This window comes from Sphaeramia orbicularis, chromosome 12, assembly GCF_902148855.1.
Source record: "Sphaeramia orbicularis chromosome 12, fSphaOr1.1, whole genome shotgun sequence".
Lineage (NCBI taxonomy): Eukaryota > Metazoa > Chordata > Actinopteri > Kurtiformes > Apogonidae > Sphaeramia > Sphaeramia orbicularis.
In genome coordinates, this window is record NC_043968.1 from 56,943,270 (window position 1) to 56,965,695 (window position 22,426).

The window sequence follows — 22,426 nt, forward strand, 5'->3', positions numbered from 1 at the left end:
CTCTGAAACACATTTTTTCTTGTATTTGAAACATTCTTTATGCTTCAAATTTCTATTTAATATTTTTCTCTTCTTTGTATTACATTGTCATGGTTAAGGATTAAGCTTTTTAACAACATAGATGTAACAGACATGATATTATACAGTCCAGCCATGATTCTTGAATACTGTTTCCCTTCTAATAACATCACTGAACTTGCCATTAACTATCAAACTGTGATAAATTGTACAGTTTATGATGTACTATATGTTTTTTCTGTGATCCTTGAGTATCACAACATGGAGGAGTTATCACCTGTTGATGAAGATGTTAAAGGCTCCAAACTGAACAGGTGAACATGTGATCTGGACTATTTGACTACAGATGTGTATATTAGAGATACTGCTTATCAAATAGAAATCAGTCATACTGTACGTGTCATGTGACCAAATATTATGAACCTGTCGCAGTGTCATGTGACTTTGGTGTAAAGTGAGGGTTTGTCATATTAAACTGTGATTAAGAAAAGCCATTGGCTGATTGCCAAATTAAAAGAAAGCTTGGAAATCCATTAAGAGAGATGTAAAAGAACAAAGGTGCAGGCAGATTTCCCAGATATATTGCCTTTCACTGTCTAATCTGAGGAAACAGCTGCATACGCACTCAGAGCCTCCCTCTGTGTTATTAGACTGAAGACTGATGGACGAGAAAGACAAGACTTTACGAGCTGCCTTCACTACAGTTAGCATTAACACGCAATATTCAACAGTGACATTTTCGCAGTTCGGCTCCCAATCCATAAAAGTTTGAACGAGACTGAAAATTTATATGAGAGACTTCCAATCTGCTGTGTCTTGTTTACCCCCAGAGCACAATCAGATAAACTCAAGTATCTCTCTACTGACCTGCGAAACCCTGCTCATATGATCCAGTGTATAAGAATCAGGAGATCTAATAAAAGAAATTCAAAATAATATTGCTAATGATGATGCAGGGTTCCCACGTGTCCTGGAAAACCTGGAAAATGATTGACCAATTTTCCAGTCATGGAAAACATATGGAAAATGAGAAAAAAGGTCAAATGTCCTGGAAATGGTTAAGTTATCCTGGAAAATTATTTATCCTCCCCCTGCCTTGTGAGCTTATGTACCTAAACTGAGATGAAACCAAGGAAATAGTTTTTCAGTGATTTATTGAAAATATACAAATATTTTTAGATGAAGTGCAGGAGAGAAAGTAAGAAAGAAGAGAAAGTTCAGTTGGGAATTGTCCAGTTGAATATTGAAACTCCAGTTTGTCATGCTGTAATCTGTGGGTGTGGTTGCATTAGTACCTCCGCCAAGGAGGTTATGTTTTTGTCGGCGTTGGTTTGTCTGTCTGTCTGTCTGTCTGTCTGTCTGTCTGTCCGTGTGCAAGATAACTCAAAAAGTTACGGATGGATTTGGATGAAAATTTCAAGAAATGTTAGTACTGGCACAAGGAACAAATGATTAAATTTTGGTGGTGATCGGGGGTGGGGGGGGCCACTGATCTGCCTTGGCAGAGGTCTGAGCTCCACAAGTGCTTTTCCAGAAAACAGAGCGCAGACCTCCGCCAAGGCAGATCAGCCGCCCCCCCCCACCCCCAATTACCACCAAAATTTAATCATTTGTTCCTTGTGCCAGTATCAACATTTCTTGAAATTTTCATCCAAATCCATCTATAACTTTTTGAGTTATCTTGCACATGGACAGATAGACAGACATTGGGGGGGCCACTGATCTGCCTTAGCGGAGGTCTGTGCTCTCCGAGTGCTTCTAGTTACCTTATGTTTTCATCGGGGTTTGTCTGTTTGTTTGTTTGTCTGTTAGCAAGATAACTCAGAAAGTTATGGACGGATTTGGATGAAGTTTTCAGGAAATGTTGATACTGGCACGAGGAACAAATGATTAAATTTTGGTGATGATCGGTGGGGGGAGGGGGACTGATCTACCTTGGCGGTGGTCTGTGCTCTCCGAGTGCTTTTCTAGTTCTATGATACATTTGTCATAATTATTTTTCATAGATAAATTATAGCCATAGACTGCACATCAAATGTCTGAGTAGTAAACATAGAAACAATCTGGGTACATTCGAGTTACAACTGTTGAAAAGAACACTTCCAAAGAATGAGGGGCACAGGGGAATGGATTAGTGTATGATGTCATAACTTGTCTCTGTAGCAGCTGAAAATGTCCTGGAAAAGTCCTGGAAAATAATTTCAGGGAAAGAGTGTGAACCCTGTGATGTCATGAGTGTATAATCGCACAAAAGTAGGGACAATAAGATTTTCTTTGAATTATAATCAGGTGTTTATGCCCGCCACGTTTCTCAGACTAGAGTGGAGACATTCAGCGTTAAGGTGCCTTATCATCAGCCATTATGTCTGAATCTGGACCACAGAGAATATTTACATAACGAGAAATCCCAGAGCAAACAAAACATCCATAAACCATGAGAAAAAAATGGTCATGTTTTTTGTGGCCATTGTAAAGGATGGTTAGGGGAGTATTCAAGTTGTTGCATTCTTCAAATTTACCAGTTGTTGTTTGTCTATTTTATTTGTCACTGATTAGTCGAACTCTTTTGGCATTTATTAGTTACTTTTAGTTTGCCATGTAAAATGTGTAACTCTTACAAAACCATTTCAGTCTCTATTAACACACTAGGTTTTATGTACTCTTAACTGCAACATGTAATATTGAAATGTCAGTTTACCAGCAACTGTACCAGTCTTATTGCCATGAATAACATGATTTCATTTGGAGTTGTCGAAGTAAAGAGTTCCATATGTTGACTCCATGTACAGAAAAGCAAAGAGTTTATGTAAATCAGGATTCATGTAAACAAACCATAGCACTTCCATCGGATGCTTGTTGTGTTAACTGAGCCTGAGACTCAAAGTCTGAAAAAAGTGTCAATGAACATTTTATTCTAAAAGCTTAATGTATTATTGCTACAACTTACAAAAATATGTCACAAGTTGTCATAGATCTAGATTTTTGTTGACTCTTTCTCTGTCAAAATAGCCTGTGAAAGTCTCTTTCACATGGTTTTTACCTTAATACATATTTTACAACTGACAGGTCTCCTTTACATTTCACATTTGGTGAAGTCAACTTTCAGATACTTTTCCATAGGACACTATTCTTCTGTTTTCATCCATCCATCCATATATGTCATTATTATAATTTAAACACCGTATGATGTTCGTCACCAGTTTTTCATCAAATCTGTAAAAGTGATAGCCTAAGTATCGCAAATCTGTTAGTCTTTCCGTGACTATGCACTTCCCTCACGGTGAACAACTTCGAAGTTGACTCCATCACAAACCGTCCATTTGTTTACATACCAAACCGAAACCGAACTGTCACTCAGACCTTTTTAGAATTCCACATAGCAATGAAATCATTTCCATGTTTGTTGCTGCTGCGACCATACTGCGGCTGCATGGAATTCCCATTCCCTCAATGCACTTCACAACAAAATTTCCGGCCCGAGTGACATATCAGTTTAGTATGTAAACAAACTTATGGTGGAGTACACATCGAAGTCGTTCACCGTGAGGGAAGTGAATCAGGTGCGTAACCACAGAAAGACTAACAGATCCGTGATACTTAGGCTATGACTCGGGTTTTACAGATTTGATGAAAAATCGGTGCCGAAAATCATACGTTGCTTTAAGTGATGAATTGGAACATGCTGCAAAGCTGTTGTCTTATATTACATGTACACTTGTTCCTTATAAAAACTTGAATTATTATTACTATTCTAATAGTTATATCTTAATTTATCTGTGAAGTAAACATTTGCACAATTAAATGTTTTTTTCATCCAAGTTACCTGTGCCATGCATATGAAAATCATACACTTAAATACCTAGAAAACCTTATTTTCTGCAGTCAGCCTTTATTTCACTTGCAAAGTGCCTGTGGCCAATTTAAGACCACTTTCACGTGGCAGTCATAAGGTAGCCCCCCCTCCAGCCACAAAGTCTGTTTGATTTGCCTGTTAGACACAATCATTCAAGTCTTTATCAAACACTCGCTAATGCAGGGCCACACACAGCACAGCAGCAGAACGGGGGGTCTGGGTAAAGCTGCTGATATTTAATCCTGACCCCACACACAGACAGCTTAATGATGCCCTGAATATGTGACCTATAGAAACACTGTGAGTCGTGTTGGCGTGTGGAGTGTCATGTATGAATCCTCTGCACACACAAATGTCTGATCTTTGTTTGTCTTTTTCTCCGTGTGTTTTCAGTTACTCTGTGACGGTGCAGGAGTCGTATGCCCATCCCTATGATCAGGTTTATTATACCAGCTGCACTGACATCCTGAACTGGTTTAAGTGCACCAGACACAGGTGAGGACCACAATAACATGAACACATCTCTGTGTGGTTTTGCATGTTTTAGTTTCATGTTCACTTCTGCAGAACATGTTTGAAGCCCAGTGGAGTGTTTCAGGTCTTTCTGTCATTCAGGTTATTCTGTTTGCATTTTCTCCGTCTAGAACAGGGGTGTCAAACTCATTTTAGTTCAGTCCACATACAGCCTAATATGATATGAAGTGGGCCGGACCAGTAAAATAATATAAATAACAGAGTAAGAACTTAGAAATAATGTCATCTCCATACTTTTCTCTATGTTTTTGAGTGAAAAAAGTACAATTCCATAATGAAAATGTTTATATATACAAACTGTACTTGAACGTAACATGAGCAAATATGAACAACCTGAAAATTCTTAAGAAAAATAAGTGCAATTTTAACAATATTACACTTCAGTTTATCATTTATACATGTGCATCACAACTTACAGATCACAGTGGATCTACAAATACACAAAACATTTAATAACAGGCAGAATATTGATAGAATTTCACATACATCTCTTCAGACATTTCAGGTTGTTCATATTTGTTCAGGTTATTCACATTTTTTGTAAAGGGCTAGTCTGTAAATGTAAACGTTTTTGTGTAATTTTACTTTTTTTTTTTTTTTTTTTTTACACTAAACCAAAGAGGAAAATTTGTGGTTTTCATTATTTATAGGTTATTGTGATAGTATTTTACTGGTCTGACCCACTTTAGATTGAATTGACCTAAAATTATTTTAACATCCTTGATTGTTAATTTCTTCAGTGTAAATTTTGCATTTCACAAATTCATCCCAGGGGCCGGATTGGACCCTTTGGATTTTGGCCCCCAGGCCGCATGTTTGCCACCTGTGGTCTAGGATATGAAACATGTTGAGGTCATCTGTCAGTGTTTTGTTACGATAATAGAGCAGTTAAAGGAGTTATATTTTGCTTTTTTTTTAAAAGATAGAATTATGCATTTTAAAACATTTCCCTGTGGTCTACATAAACTGTAAATGCTATGCTTGGGTCTGAATTCTTCATTAATTAAACTCCACAGGTCCATCTTCAACCCTTATTTTGAGTAAAAGGTTGTTTTGAGCGCTAGCCCTTTAAATGCAAATGAGCCATTTCAGGCCCCGCCCCCTCCAGGTTGTTGGCTGTGCTGCTCTGTCCCCTTCAACCAACAACTGAACATTTTAGGTAATCAGCTCGAAGTTTGGACATACATTCAGTTTTTACTACAACCAATTATGTCGTACTCTGAGAAATGTTTGTTTGAAGTCTTGACCTTATATGTGCAAATGTCATGATGTAACTAGTTATTAAACGTCACAAATTAAGCAGGAATTAAAACAGGTTGTAGAAATCCACTTGATTTTTGCCAAAATGAATGTAAAGATAATTTTTCAGCACCTGGAGGGTTCAAATTCGAACTTTATGACCTATTAGGGTCCAGATACACAAATAAATGAACCAAAGACTAATAAAAGTGGGTTTAACAAAATATGACCCCTTTAAATCCTGTCTCTTATAGTCATGCTTTTTATTTTGGGATAAAATATTGCTCATCTCTTCCTGTTGGCCACCTTTAACCCCTTCCTGCCTAAATTTATTAACAATTATATTTGAATTAAATTCATTATTTATGTTGTTGCTGTCAAGCAGATGCTAAATTAAGCTGAGACTGCAAAACAATACAATAATGATGCAAATTAGTGCCATTAGGCATAATTGTCATAATAATAATTAAACTGATTTTCCAGTCTCAGGAAGATTGTTTTATTGATGTGGAGTTTTTTTCATCTCATTAGTACTGAGCAGTAACTCCAGTCAACAATCCAAACAAAGGAAAAATGATCCAGAAATCAGCAGAATGTCATGAAATTAGTAACAGCATTATAGAAATAGGGCTTTCACATTGGAGAACAATTTGTGTCAAAACAAATTAATTATGAATCCATACTTTAAGCTTTTACGGTTTGCATTTGGCAGTAAGTGTCATAGCAATGAAACTGCAGAATTATAGATTCATGACAAAGTTCCGGTCTTCATAAAACCCACAATAAATTGTAGATAAGAGTTTATTCTCACCAATTTATTGCCTTTGGGGCACATTGATCATATTTTACTTCTTCCCGTTTTTGCTGATTTACTTGTTTAGTGTCTCAGTGACTGCTTTCTTAAGGCTTCATCGTTTTACCCACTTGCTCTCTATTTTTTATTGTGTATCTTTGCCTCTGGCTGTTTTCCATATGTGCTGAGCTAAATAGAGGTTTCATAAGGCAATGCTGATCCAATACAACAACACTGAAACAGCTCCATGAAGTCAGTATTTATGTTTTAATTTTACACTTAAAGATCTTATTTCATAATTACATTTATATGGCCTACAGTTCTGTGCAAAAGTCCTGGTCTAACATTAGGTTTGTTGGTTTTGTAAAGTTCTAACGTCCACACATATGCATTTGTCAGTCTGTGTATTAATATCCAACTTGGATATATGTGAAATATGTACAGCAAGAAAAAACAGCTTCTATAAAGTGGTAGTATTAGGTTAGATCTCCCTTTGTATTTAACATATCTTTAACCATTTTGTTCTGACAATATGAGATTTTTGGCATTCATTTTCTGATGTTTTATACCAGGTTTGATTCAACACATGTCAGATGTTCCTAATTGTTTGTGCTGCATTCTGTCATGGGGTCAGAGGTCACATTAATTAGTGACTTTAATGTTTAGAACACATTTAGTTCAGCTTTTGTGTCTCTTTTAAGGCTGTGCACATACTCCTTGTATTTTGTTGTAGCTGAAGAAAAGAGAAGGAGAAATACATATGTATAATTATTTTAACTCTGCAAAGTCAACAAATCTAAAGGTAGAATAAGACTTTTTCCCAGTAGTGTAAATCTATGTCGTTTTGAAGTGTGTATAGAATTTTTCTGTAATTAGACAATGCTAGAAATACACTAATGCACAGACAAACTAGAAACAAATATGATACATGTATTGTGGATAAAGACATAGGGAACTTTATTGTCATTGTAGTTTCCCACAATTAAATTATTTCTGGCTTCCTCAAAAGATGCAGCATATTACATAAAATAAAACAGCAATTGTAATAGTAAAAATTATAAAAATACAGTAAGACAACATGGTATTAATGAACAATGATGACGTGATGAACCTGCGTTAAGGTCGCCACCATATTGGACAAAACTGGACACATTGATGTATCGCACTAACAGGCTGAGGTGACCGATATATCTAGCATATTGGTGTGTAATCCTGTGATGTCACTTCTTGTCCGTGTGAAGGGTGAGCTATCGGACGGCCTATCGCAGAGGAGAGAAGACCATGTACAGGAGGAAGTCCCAGTGCTGCCCAGGTTTCTTCGAAAGTGGAGAGATCTGTGCACGTGAGTACATACACACACGGACTACAGGAAGGAGGAATGAAATGGAGCCATACACTGAATTTACCTGGAGAACACTCACTGTTTCTAATATGTGTCTGCTTTGATTTGGTGCTGAACATGAGGTGTGTTATAAATGTGTAAGTGCAGACTAAACATGAAAGCAGTTGTTTACGACCAGGTCTGGTTTTAAGAGAAATTATTTTATTGAAAAAGGTTGTAAATTCAAATGCAAATTGTTTTTAGAAGGCAAAAGAAACAGCAACAATAGCGAGATACTGAGGTGTAGTACCAGGGAAATACTTATTTGGCGTAAAAATAATTGTCTTTTCCTGCCTGCGCTGAGATACTCACCAAACAGTGGTGCAAAAGTGGGATAAATAACAGCAAAAACAGAAAATAATATCAGTTTTGACGATCAGCTACAGTAAATTGCCATTGAATTCTGCATCATATCCTTTATGTCAAATCAAATCACATTATGTCAGTCCAGTCCTGCTGAACTGTTGTAGAGGTGGATAGTGTCATCCTGCATCCGTGGACAACTTTCATGTATCACTGATGCATCATAATATTGGCAAAGCATGAAGATGTGCATCACATGAGCCTCAGAGATGGAGACATTCATCTCTAGTTGATACTATTTGACAACCAGACTCATTTAGAAACTTTTTGAAATGCCAACTGCTCGCTGCACATTGACCTCTGTGCCGTAGTGTCCCATACATGGATTTATGGGCCTTTGCGTATCTGTTTCTGTGTATGTGTGGTTGCTATAGAGATTCACAACACATCTCGGTGAAGCAAAGCATCAGCGAACACTGGTTAAAGCTTCAAGTGTGTGCGCAAGTATCATGTGTAGAATTTCATATCACAGTTACAGTACAGTTACTGTTCTGTATACAATATTTATTTGATTATTTCCTTCTTTTATATGTGTCTTTCATACAAAGAATTTGTGTTCTTCTTGTTCACTTCCCTTTCCTTCATTTTAAAAACACATGTAGGATAATATGAAATGATAAACCTTCTCTACCATCACATGTATCTTGTCATGTCACAGGTCAGTATATTGGTCACTAACAATAAATTAACAATATAACAAACTTCATGGGATGATACCATTTCCAAAGTGAATGCTTTTACTTTTATTTCTGTCGCCTTTATTCGTATTAGGACCGATACTTAGCATAAAGAGCACACCAATTATAGTTTAAGCTAATTTACAACCTTCTTCCTGTTAGAATACATAAAACTCAACAACGCACACAAGGACAGTCCTGTAATAAACCATTTTTTCTTCACTGGTAGGTGATAACGGGGCAGCACGTTGTTCTGCAGTGACCTCAGTTACCCATGGGGGTTAATACACCCCCTCCATTCCCTCTACTCCCCCAACACCCGTTGTCAGTTATCCAGTAGGCAGGAACAGGTGTGGAGCCTAGTGGCCACTGGAAAAAAACAACAACTGTTTTAGGACAGTGACAGTAAAAGGCAGAATCATGTTAACACACAGCCTATTGTTATTCCATGGAAAGTAGTTGGTGACAAAAAAGTCGTCCTATAATGAATGAGCTGAAACCACTCTCTGATTCATTTAGGGTGAGTGATAACCCCAGGAATAAAGACGGGGATTTTATTTTGGTGTGAAAAGCCCTTGTTGTTGTCAGCAACTCGTGCATCACATGCTGCTCTGAGAAGCCACTGAGTTCCTGCTCATTTATTGCAGGATGGACGACTGGCCAAACGCTCCAGGCTACGTGGCATTTCCACATGGGATACAGATTGAAAGAATATCAAATTGCCAAATCAAATCAGTTAAATTTAGAACAGTGTCTGTCCATAAACTGCTACACATTAAGCTATCACAGAATGTTAAAAAGCGTGATTAATGAAATGGAATGGGTCTGTTTATTTCGCAGTGTGATGGTTCAATACTGGCAGATGTGGAGTTTTAGCAACACATTGAACGTCTTCCTGTTTAGAATTTGTTATTCATGCTTAGTGTTAAAAGTATCAGATGTGGTGTACATATGTGCTTAAATGAACAATTGGGAGCAGTCATTTGGTAGATTTTTGACATAATTTGCTTGGGGAAAAAAATTAATTAAAAATCCCTATTTTCTTCTTCCTTATAATCTTTTTATGTGTGTAATTTACCTCAAAGGGTTAGTTTGGAATATTTTCAGTGGGGTCATACAAAGTGGTGTACTTATTTATATAGGGGTCGGACTAAATAATGGAAAAACCTTAAAAAATCAACAAAATATAATTTAATATGGTGTAGGTCTGCCTTTTGCGGCAATTACAGCCTCAATTCTCCGAGGTATTGATTCATACAACTTGTGAATTGTTTCCAAAGGAATTTTAAGCCATTCTTCAGTTAGAATACCCTCCAACTCTTTTAGAGACGATGGCGGTGGAAATCGACGTCTTACTTGAATCTCTAAAACTGACCATAAATGCTCAATAATGTTGAGGTCTGGGGACTGTGCCGGCCATACGAGATGCTCAACTTCATTAGAATGTTCCTCATGCCATTCTTTAACAATTCTAGCTGTATGGATTGGGGCATTATCATCTTGAGGTGAAGGTGTTTCCATTATTTTGTCCAACCCCTGTAGTTGGTGTATTGTAGATTGTGATCAAATCGATCCAAGTTTGGAGATACACCTAGGAGTACCTGCATAAAAGAAAAGGATTCAGCCACTTTAAAACATGTCCACCTAAACAACTATCAATGTCAGCTCAAGTGTATGAAATATTTATAATGTTTTCATCACTTTTACAGATCTTCTAAGTTCATTGATTATAAAAATAGTCACCCAGTTCCTTCTAACACATGCATTATGTGATTGAATCATATATTTTAGTCCCAGCCTATGTCAGAGTATAAACGTGCAAAATTAAAGTTTCCCATATCTAATGGATGTGGGAGTGGTTTATTGTTTTCATATAATCATGTTAATCCTTCCGCATTGGATCATCAATATCCAGTCTGTCTTTGAGTTTTCTTTCCATCATTGTTGAAAGTGTTGATGCTGTAAATCCTGCCTTTGGTGGATGCTGAGTGGTGTAAACATCATAGGATTTGGATGGAAAATAGATGCAGATTCTAACATATTAACCCATAAGGACCCAATGTGACTTTTGTCTCAGTTCCCAAATGAATTTTTCTCTCTATTTAACCTTTACCTAGTGATTTATCACTATTTAATACAATAATATCCTCTAAATTTTGCAGTTTTTTAATTGAATATCATCTATTTTCCAATGTTTAATTGATTGATCATGTAGATTTTCATAAAAGCTCAGAGTAAAGTAAAAAGTTATTAAATCAAAACAGAAAAAACTGAGAGGAAGTCACTGAATAAGCAAATCTATAATTAAACTGAACATAAACCCAGTGTCTCCATCCACTGTCATTGATCCAACTCTATGGGTTTTACTGGTGAATCAATGTAGCAGAAGATGACGGTGCTTCCATGTTCATTACAGAGCCTCTGAACATCCAAATGGGTCATATCTGATGACCATGAAAAGATGATAAACTGTATTTTACACCAATTATTTACATGTATTGATAGGATTAATGGATCAGTGGTTTAAATCATTAGATAGTTTTGGTTGATGATGGATGTTTGGGTCTTTATGGGTTAAGTTGGTTGAGAAGCAAGTCCTGTGTTCTGTGAGTTAAAATTAGAATGACTGTCTCTGTCAGAAGAGTCTGGTGGCTTTGAAGAGAGTAATGTCAGTATGAAGGTGAAAATATAGTGAACAAGTGGTGCCAGGCACAACAAACCCCGCTCCTCTCATGTATTGTAGCTTATTTTAGCATCGATCCAGTTGATGTCATCATGTCCATGTGTGTGCTGATGTCAGCATATCAATTGCCTCTATATATGCCGCAAGTTTGAAGTAAATTAAAACAAAATTGATGTTTTTATAGACATTTGAAATTTTGCCCATTATAAGTAAATAGGAGAAGAAAAGAGATGTAAAAAATTCATAAAAAATGTGAACTTTGACCTACTTTTCCCAAAATGTAACCACATCTATTCTGCATTACTGGCAATCTATAAACCCAATTTGGTATGAATTCAACCAATAGTTTTACTGATACAGACATTTGAAATTTCACTCATTATAAGTAAATGGACAAAAAAGATTGAAAAAATTCATAAAGAATTTGAACTTTGACCTACTGTTCTCAAAATGTAATGAGATCTATTCTTGGTCACTGGCAATCTATAATTCCATTTTGGTATGAATTCAACCAATAGTTTTGCTGCTAAAGTGTTAACAAAGAAAGAAACAAACAAACAAACGGTGCTGATCATGATGTACTGACTGTGAATAAGCCTACTGATGGGAAAATGTAAAGGTTTATTTTAGACTAGGACACATTTGGTTTATATGATAGGCATTATTTGGTAGTTGAATCAAGTAAAAATGTAAAAAAAAAGAAAAAAAAAGACTTTGGATAATAACAAGAAAACAATTACCACATAGATCCAGACAGAACAAGATGTTCTCTAGATCTGTATGTTTCCATGTCTAATGTTGAAGGATTAGAAGCCCTTTTGTTCAGCTCAGTAAATCACGCTGCTTACATTCGTGACAACCTTTTCACAGTTAATGTGGGCGTGTGACTGTAATGTTTAAGCAAGATGTTCTGACTCTGCAGGTTTATTGGTTTCAGTTCATTTCAGCTCTGAACCCACTAAAACATAGAATAGACAACTCAATACGAACCCCATGTGTTTAGTCTAAAAGTTTTGGTGACTCTCCTGATCTTTACTGATTTGTTTTCCTTCTTCTTCTTCTTCTTCTTCACATGCAGCTTTTTGTGCTGAGAGTTGTGTTCACGGCCGTTGTATGGCCCCCAACACCTGCCAGTGTGAGCCGGGGTGGGGGGGCTCCAACTGCTCCAGCGGTAAGTCCACCCAGCTGTTGCTGTCCGTGAGCATGAATGTCTTTGTGTGCGACACTCTAGTTTTCTGTGGAAGCGCTCTGAGCCCACAAAAGGAAAAACAGCCTCTTGTATCATCTTACTGACTGTTGGTGTGTTCGCTGACAGCAGCACTTCGACACCACGGGGGCATAATCACAGTCTGTTCATGTGGTTTTTAGTTCGACAGGTATCAGTTCTCTGTAGGAGAACAATTTAGAGATTGTTTACCTTCTACCTATGGAAGGTGTATTTTGTAATATCTGTGTTTCAGAGCATTAGAAATTAGAAAAGGACAAATTTGTGCGTTATGTCAATGATCCCATTTACATGACTATAAAAGTCCCATAACCTGGAGTACTCAGATAATTGCAATAGTCAGATCTGTTCCCACCATCCAAAGACATGCACTAATGGGTTAATAGGTTAATCTAAGGGGCCGTTTACACGGCGTAGGATTCAGTCGACTCCGGGAAGATTTCATCGCGGATTAACCTTCTGTTAACATGGAAACGGTGCCTAGAGTGCCTGAATCCGGAAACTTTTGATACCAGGGTCCAGGGTGGAATGTTATCGATACGCTCCGCATTTCAGCTCCGTGTTAACGCGAATCAGAGCGTGCCGGGGTAAAATATGACGTCACCGCATGCGCGCGCAGCCAAGAACCGCCAGTTAACCCACTCCAGGCCAGTTGGTGGCAGTAATGCGCCTCCAAGCTGGTTTGCCAGCCTCTATGACACAATAAAGCTGCAGAAAAATAAGGAACAACCACAACAACAATGGCCGGTTTCAGAACAACATACGTGCTGCTAACTGTGCTCAGCTCGTCTGTCCAGACAAAGAAGTCCTGCGTCTTTGTACGACCACTCGCCATTGTTGTTTGTAAATAGCGTTGTCTGCCTCGTCTTCTTCTTCTCCTCATTTAAAGGCTGTCTAAACCGGAAATCGTTTGTGCGCAGGCGCGTGTTTTACCGCCACTGTTTCACTACAGCTCTACATCGCCAGCTACTGGTCTGGCATGGCCGCTACAGCGTATTCAGCCGTTCTCGCGGACTCATGTTAACGCAGATCGTTATCATAGCGGCTTCGTCTTAACGCGGAATGATTTTATAACGCAAAGGAGAAATCTTTGCGGAGTGTTGCCGTGTAAACGTACCCTAAATTGCCCATAGGTGTGAATGTGAGAGTGACTGGTTGTTCATCTCTATAACTGCTACACATTAAAATATCAAAGAATATTAAAAAACAAGAAATGGAATGGGTTTGTTTATTTCACAGTGTGATGGTTCACTACTGGCAGATTTAGATTTTTAGCAACACACTGAATGTCCTCCTGCTTATAATTTGTTCTTCATGTGTAGTGTTAAAAGTATCAGATGTAGGGCTGGGTATCGTGGCCAATATCCTTAATTGATTCAATTTAGATTCATAAGGTTCTGAATTTCATTCATTCATTCATTCATTCGTTTTGAGCAAAAGAAGTTTGTGTACAAGGAACTAATGGCAGAATAAATACATTAATAAGTAAAGGTGATCAAGTCAAAATAGTAATTGCCATGTACACTAGCGATAACAAAATAAATTCAATATGTACTGCTTAAAAAGGGGTGGTAAGAAGAAAACTGAATCGATTTATCACGATTCGATTCAATCTGATATTGATTCAATTCAATATTGATTGATTCAGATTCATTTATTGATACCAAAGTATAATTTTGAGCTGTTACCTGATTATTTGACTACCGCAGCCATGCAACACGCCAATACTGGTATCAATATTGATATTAGAAAGGAAATAAATCTGACATTTCAGCAGTAAACAGATGAATCTGCTCTTAGATAATGAACCGGACAGATACATTAACGTGTTTCTACAGTGGCTCTTCTTTGTCATCTTTATGTGTTTTAAGGCTGGTGGCTTCTAGCATTAAGGTGCATTACTCTCACCCTGGGGCACTGCTACCAATTTTGGCCCCCCTGAATCACAATTATGTTGGGCCCTTGGTACACGAAAGTCTCTTGGGGCGGGGGGGTAGCACTCCTTGATTGTTGGTTGGAGTGGGGGTAGTGGTCCGTCATTGTCGCTTTATGTTTCTTCTAACTCCGCACTCAGCCATAGATGATAGCATGACCTATAAATCACATTAACAGGTATAGATACACATACTGGGGGGAAATCCAGGTGTGTTAATCTGATCTCTCATAATCAGATTCCTGTTATCTGATAAACCATATCAGATTATTCTGTTTACTTTATCACTTGAATAATCTGATAAATCCAGAAATTGGATAATGATCGGAGGTTTAATGTACATATAAACAGGTTTAATGTGTCACTAGGTGTGTTTCCATCCTGTTTTTATGTTCAGTTTGTACACTTTAGAAAGATGGGAATGTCGGTGTATTAATACCATGTACATGTAATGGGAACAATTTAGTTTAATGAATTAAGTGAAGAAACAAAGAAATGTTATAATGGATCAAAACAGGGAAACGAAACAAAATGAAGCACCACCATGTACCACGAGCTGCAGAAACAAATGTAAGACAAAGGTTTGTACCAACTGTTGAGTTTGACACAACAATATTACAATGAAGGACAAAGATCAGTGGTTCAGCCGGCAAATCTGAAGCCCACATCAAGGTTTTTGATCAAATAGAGGAAATTGTGGGTCAAAAGCCTCTGGTTACATCTATCAGCTCCTCAATCAGCAGCTCAGGTGCTATGTTCCTACTGTACATGAAATCTAGCTGAAGGATAAAAGCAATAGATGAAAGCACACATGAATTTGTTTCGTCTTTTGCTAATTTTTGTAAAATTTTGAGTAGTGCTTCTGCACATGAATCCTTATGGTCACTATTAGACCCAAGTGTAAGTACAGTAGTTATGCTGCACATGTTCACACTCCTCAGTTTCTGTTACCTTTAGAGTGTTCTGCCAAATATCAACAGACATTCACTGGAGCCTGTCATTATTGTAAGATTTAATTATTCTGCACAGTAGCTCATTTACACTTGTGTTCATTACACATCAACATGATCCATTCTCCTAACATACAGTCTCTGCAGCTGTCTTCTGCCATGTGTTGAGTCTCACTCTTGTCAGTTGTGACTTGCTCTTTCATTTCCTCTTTCATAGTACATTGCATTATAGAACAAGAGAGACCAACGTTTCATTTAACAATCTGCTTTTCCCAGCGTTAGACTCAGTATTCAATACAGTGTGTTGAATTATACATTTGGGATGAAGCATTTACTGCGACATTAAGACACTTCCTCATAAAGTCAGCGTGCTGATCTGATGATTCCAACCACAGGATCAGAGCCTCTGTTTATGACTGTAACTGTAGAAACTGTTTTTCACAGATTTAGCAAATGCTGGGTAGAGATAATTCAGAGTAGTGATGTTAGGTTGGAATAGTTTTATCTGGATTTGAACCAAACAGCGTGATCTGTTCTTCCAGTTGAACTCAAAGAGAGAGTCGTAGTTTTAATCATCTTTCCAAGTAAAATAAAACATGTAGAGAAGCTTCATTGTCTGCAAGATTCATGTCTGTCAGCTGTTGTTCTGGGGCTTTGTCAAGTTTGATTCAATACAATATGACAATGACTCCAACAGACTGTTCAGAAACACAGGCCCTGCATTACACACTGTCATCGAGGAGTTTCAGGACATGTCCAACCAGGCCTGCTGAAAGCTCAACAATGACCTTTTGTGAGTAATAGAATGAATGAAAACTATGAAAAATATAACTACAGATTACTGCTAACTACGAAAAAAAAAAACAACCATTATTTCCTGGTTTGTCACAGCAGTTATATTCTAAATACAGACACACATCCACACCTTCACAAAACTGATAGATCTGTTAGAGGTGGTATGCTGTGAGGTCTGTGTGTATTTGTGTGCTTTACCCAGAGTTTTGTCTCTCAGACAGAACTGTAGGGGCGACACGGTGGTGCAGTGGTTAGCACTCGTGCCTCACAGCAAGAAGGTCCTGGGTTCGATTCCAACACCAGTTGACGGGGGGTGGGACCTTTCTGTGTGGAGTTTGCATGTTCTCCCCGTGTCTGCGTGGGTTCTCTCCGGGTACTCCGGCTTCCTCCCACCATCCAAAGACATGCACTGATAGGGTAATCGGTTAATCTAAATTGCCCATAGGTGTGAATGTGAGAATGATTGTTTGTCTCTATATGTCAGCCCTGCGATGAACTGGCGACTTGTCCAGGGTGTACCCCACCTTCGCCCCTGTGTAGCTGGGATAGGCTCCAAGCAACCCCCGTGACCCTAGTGAGGATAAAGCGGGTTCAGAAAATGAATGAGACAGAACTGTACAATAAATGAAAGGAGCAGTAAGAGGAGAGCACTGTGGAGTCTGGAGTCTGTATTTTCATATTGTTCCACAAGTGCTGTTATTGATTAACTGAATGTACAAACTCACTGCTCAAAGACTAACACCAGAAACATCCCAAACACACAAAACAAGAGGGAAAAATAGAAAATACAGGCAGAGGGTACAGTCTCAGCAGGTAAATACACCACCACAGACTGACAGAGGGCCAGAAGTAATGGTTGAGGAGGATTATTATAGTCTTTTTGGTGATTTTTAGGGAAATACATGCAATTAGTTTGAAACCAAATGATTATTTGGAAATAGGAAGTGAAAGGTCACTTTCACTTCTTTATGTGAGAACAAATTGAACATTTTGTTGTTGCTACCACATGTTTAAAGATAGTAAAATAACTGTCACACTTAAACAGATTGTGAGTGATTTGTATGTGATGTGCATTAATAGACCCAACGGTATCTTAAAGCTACAATCCAGTCTTTACATACATGGCTGTGGACCAAGTTGAGAAGTCTTCTCTCCTTATCTCATGAGATGATGAGACTCTCATCACCTCTCGGGTCCCAGACCTTAGAGCAGCAAATGTTTTCCGCCTAATGTTGGTGCTGAAAATCTGTCCCAGTTAAAGTCATCAGAGCTCATCAGAGGACTGTTGTTTATGCTTGTTGCCTTTAATAGCCATTGGGAGAAACTTGAGCTATTTTGTTTGCACTAAAGTGGCAGACAGTGTGTGTCTACAGAGGGTTATTTTTGTGTCTCCTTATGAGCCTGTGAATTTATCTCCATGCAGACCTATACACTGATATGCATGAGGAGCCCACAGGGTGTGCCCCTGCTGTCTTTGGTTTCAGCCTGTAATAAAGGAGCTTATTGTTGTGTCTGGGCCCTGGGGCTCCCCTGGGCCCCACTAAGCCTGGCCTGTCTGTCTTCTCTCATACACACAAAACTCAGATCTAAAAAAGAGGTTTCTGCTGTCAATAAGAACTTGAAGGCGTATGAATGGCTTGGAAATACAATTCTTAGACTAATTATTGAAATGAATTGTGATGTGGGAAGTGGATTCTCATCAGTGTGATAGACAGATGTGTTGTTGTTTCTTTGTAAAACTGTGTCTCTGGTATAAGCACAAGGATGACTTCCTCAAATGTTTTTTTCAAAAGCCCCAAATCTTTTAGCTTTTTAAAATGGCTGGTGAGAGAAACTTGACTACAAAGCTACAGTTAATTTGGCAGGCAATATTCACCACAAGTAGCTTGTTAATAATGTTAGCTGCTGTTAGTTCACTGTCTTATGTTTGCTGCTGTTAGCATGCTAGTTCTGTTAGCTAACTTAAGTGTTTCAGCATAGACAGTGTAATCCATAAGAGGCTAGAATTATTGTATTAACACATTTAATCTTGTATTTTATGTCGTAAAACCAAACATAGAATTATTATAATTGTTATTTTATTCAAATCCCAGAAACTGCTGTAAAGTGCTTAGGAATAGGCTAACAGTGACAGGAAGTTCTGTTAAGTCTTCTGTTTTTTAATTAGGTTACAAATACAAAACACACTTATTAAATATCAGTACTATTAAGAAAACTCAAACATGGAACATAAAAACACATGAAGCCATTGACCTGAAGTAAACAAAAGAGGGAGGGCAAGTGACATTAAACCCAGTCTGAATATTGAATCGATCTCAGATGCACCCTCTATATGTTTTCAGTTCCTTGAAAATGACTGAGCATAGATTACAGTCTTTGTTTCATACGTCCAGTAACCTGCTGTTGTCCTTGTTTGGTTTCTCTTCAGATAAGTGAAACACTAGTCATTACAGGTGTAATAAAATACCTCTACTTGGATATTATGTTTTGTGATACTTGATCTTTTCTTAAAGACGTCTATGCAATGTTTAGTGAATAGTTTACATGTAAAACATCTGTTGCAGACAGTGGTTTGTTTTGTTGTGTGTGATTTTGAATGTCTCAGGAATTGTATTAAATACAGGTGCTCTTTTTTATATATTGTATTTATTATATTCAGTTGTGGTCTTTATATTATGAAAATTTCCTGAAATCAGATTAAACAAATCCCAATATATGACTGTGATTACAACATGACACTGTACTGAATCATAACCTTTTGTCATGATGCCATATACGCAGCCCAGCTGTTTTTTCTTACTACTGCTCTTACCATGAGCAGGTGCAAAATAGTGGTGGTGGAGGAACCAAGGTGATGTTGGCGAATTTATGCCTTTATTTACTGCAACAATGGGACACGTGCAGGAGATTATGAGGGAGAAAGAGATGGAGAAAAACAGGCCATAGATGCCATCATGGATATAGTTTCATGTTAAATGAAGTGGAATTGTATTTTTCAAAGGAAGCGAAGGACACTGAGGCTGGTGTTTTCTTTTATGGTTAAAATATATTATTATAACTGACCCGTTCTACTTTATCAATTAATTAAAAAAATTTCAAAAAAAATTGAAACCTTTAAAAAAAATTAAGCTTATATGCATATAAATCCTAAATATTTAGTATGCTCCTTCCATTGTTTCTTATTTATCATTCATTTTTCAATGTGTGGTGTTTAGAAACTTCAGTTTCAGCTCATGCAAATGGCTGAAATGTTATTTATTTTTATTTTTAATTCTCAAAAAATTAAAAAAAAAAAAAAAAACCCTCTTATGTCCAATTTTATTTTTAAATTGTTAAACTTTTTGTGAACAATTTTATGTCCTGACTGAAAGTTTTGCCCCATTCACATGTAACTGTAACTGAATTAGAAATCACATATAAATGATTTTGACATGAGCCTTCTGAATTTGTTCCTGAAGGATATCAGATCTTTCATTTATAATATCCAAGCCTCTGTGATTTTCAAATGGGAAAAGATGAATAAAGGTGAAGTGAAAAGTGCTGCAGATCACTCTCATCAATAGAATTCATATAGACAAGGCAAATTTATTTGTGTAGCACAATTCATACCAAGGCAATTCGAAGTGCTTTACAAAGGCATAGAAACACATAAAATTACATTAAAATCATAGACTAATACTAGGACAGTAGCAGAATAAAACTTTTTTTTTTTTAAAAAGGAAAGTGCAGAAAAGATGAAAGGAAAGAAAGAAATTAAAACAAGAATAAAACAAATGCTAAAAACTGTCTTGATTAAAATTAAGAATTTAATGTTAGATCAATCAAAACTGTTAAAATTGTGAGTTGCAATGCTGGTGAAAAAAAAAAAAAAAACTCTAATCAAAGGCAGCTGTAAACAAATGAGTCTTTAACCTTGATTTAAAAGAACTGGGAGTTTCAGCAGACCTGCAGTTTTCTGGTAGTTTGTTCCAGATGTGTGGAGCATAAAAAATGAAAGTTGCTTCTCCCTGGTTGGTTCTGACTCTGGGTACAGAAGCTGTTTTCAGACCAGCCAGCCCGGTGTTGAAGCTGGTTACTGCACCGGTTACACTGGGAACCGAAGTGCTTGCCCGCGTTCATACCATTAAATGAGCCCATGACGCATCATTGACAGAGACAGAGAACACGTGGGTCAGTTTGAGATTAGGTGAACCAGTACTGGCACAGTTCTCTGTTGGCCTGAAAACGCAGAGAGAGCAAACCTGTGCCAGAGGACCTGAGCGGTCTGGATCGGAAAGGACGTCACTGATGGATTTGAGCCCTGAACCATTCAGAGCTTTATGAACTAAAAAAAAAAATATTTTAAAGTCTATCCACTGAGAGGCAGGGAGCCAGTGTAAAGACCTCAGAACTGGTGTGATGTCATCCACTTCTTTGGTTCTAGTGAGGACTGGAGCAGCAGCATTTTGGATCAGCTGCAGTTTGATGGACTTTTTAGTCAGACCTGTAAAGACACTGTTACAGTCGTCTAATCGACTAAAGATAAACGTATGAACCAGTTTTTCCAGGTCCTGCTGAGACATAAGTCCTTTAATCCTAGAGATATTCTTCAGGTGGTAGTAAGCTGTCTATGTAATGGTCATAAAGTGGTTTTGAAAGTTCAGGTCTGCACTACATCCAGATATCTTGCCTGACAGCTGGCTTTTAGTTGTAATAATTGAAGCTCTGTGCTGACTTTTGATCGCTCCTCCTTTGGTCCAAAACCAACTACCTCTATTTTGTCCATGTTTAGCTGAGGAAAATTGTGGTACATTCATTCATTTATTTGTTCTATTCATTTACCCAGGACCTGTATGGGACCATGGTCACCTGATGACACTGAAATATAAAGCTGTGTGTCATCTGCATAGTTATGACAGCTTATTTTGTTGTGTCTCATGATCTGAGCCAGTGGAAGCATGTAGATATTAAATAAAAGAGGTCCCAGGATGGAGCCTTGGGGAACTCCACGTCATTTTTCTCTGTTCAGATTTAAAATTACCTATTGACACAAAATAGTCCCTATCTTTCAGATAAGAAGCAAACCAGTCTAGTACTGTGCCAGAGTCCCACCCAGTTTTCCAGTTAGTCCAGTAATATACTATAGCCAACAGTGTCAAACACAGCACTGAGATCCAACAATATTAGGACAGAGGTTCTGCCACAGTCTGAGTTTAAGCTGATGTCTTTAAACACTTTGACCAAAGCAGTCTCAGTGCTGTGGTGAGCTCTGAAACCCGACTTGAAAATATCCAAGCAGTTGTTTGGGGTAAAAAAGTTCTGTTCAAAGACAGCTTTTTCAGTAACTTTGCTTAGAAATGGCAGATTTGATATAGGCCTGTAATTTTGCATTAAGGTTTTGTCCAAATTGTTCTTTTTCAGCAGAGGTTTGATGACAGCTGTTTTTAATATGTGGAGTTTGCATGTTCTCCTTGTGTCTGCGTGGATTCTTTCTGGGTCCTCCACTTCCTCCCACCATCCAAAGACATGCACTGTTAATTGGTTAATTTAAATTGCCCGTAGGTGTGAATGTGTCAGTGATTGGTTGTTCGTCTCTATATGTCAGCCCTGCGATGAACTGGTGAAATGTCCAGGGTGTACCTCGCCTTCGCCCATAAGTAGCTGGAATAGGCTCCAGCGACCCTAGAGAGGATAAAGCAAGTTCAGATAATGAATGAATGAATGAATGAATGAATGAATGTTTTTAATGCCTGAGGGAATATGCCTGATAAAAGAGACGAGTTTATGATTTGGATCAGATCAGATGCCATAACCTCTGAAACTGTTTTGACAAAAGTTGTTGGCAAAACATCTGACAGCAAGAGGAGGAATTCAGTTGTTGTATGATATCCTCCAGGTTATTGTGGTTTGTTGGATGTAACTGTGTCATGCTTTCTGAATTAATTTTAAATGGACACATCACATGACCTCTGTGTTTGGCAAAAAATGGCAATTAATTTTCAT

The 22,426-nt window shown here is 37.7% G+C and overlaps 1 protein-coding gene across 1 annotated transcript in view; it reads left to right on the top strand.

Annotated features, from left to right (window-relative positions):
- Positions 1-22,426, top strand: part of megf10 (multiple EGF-like-domains 10) — a 92,514-nt gene that overhangs the window by 26,911 nt on the left and 43,177 nt on the right. The window contains exons 3-5 of the mRNA XM_030149644.1: positions 4,265-4,366; positions 7,679-7,779; positions 12,620-12,712. Of these exons, the coding sequence (XP_030005504.1) occupies positions 4,265-4,366; positions 7,679-7,779; positions 12,620-12,712 (296 nt within the window). The remainder of the gene's footprint in view (positions 1-4,264; positions 4,367-7,678; positions 7,780-12,619; positions 12,713-22,426) is intronic.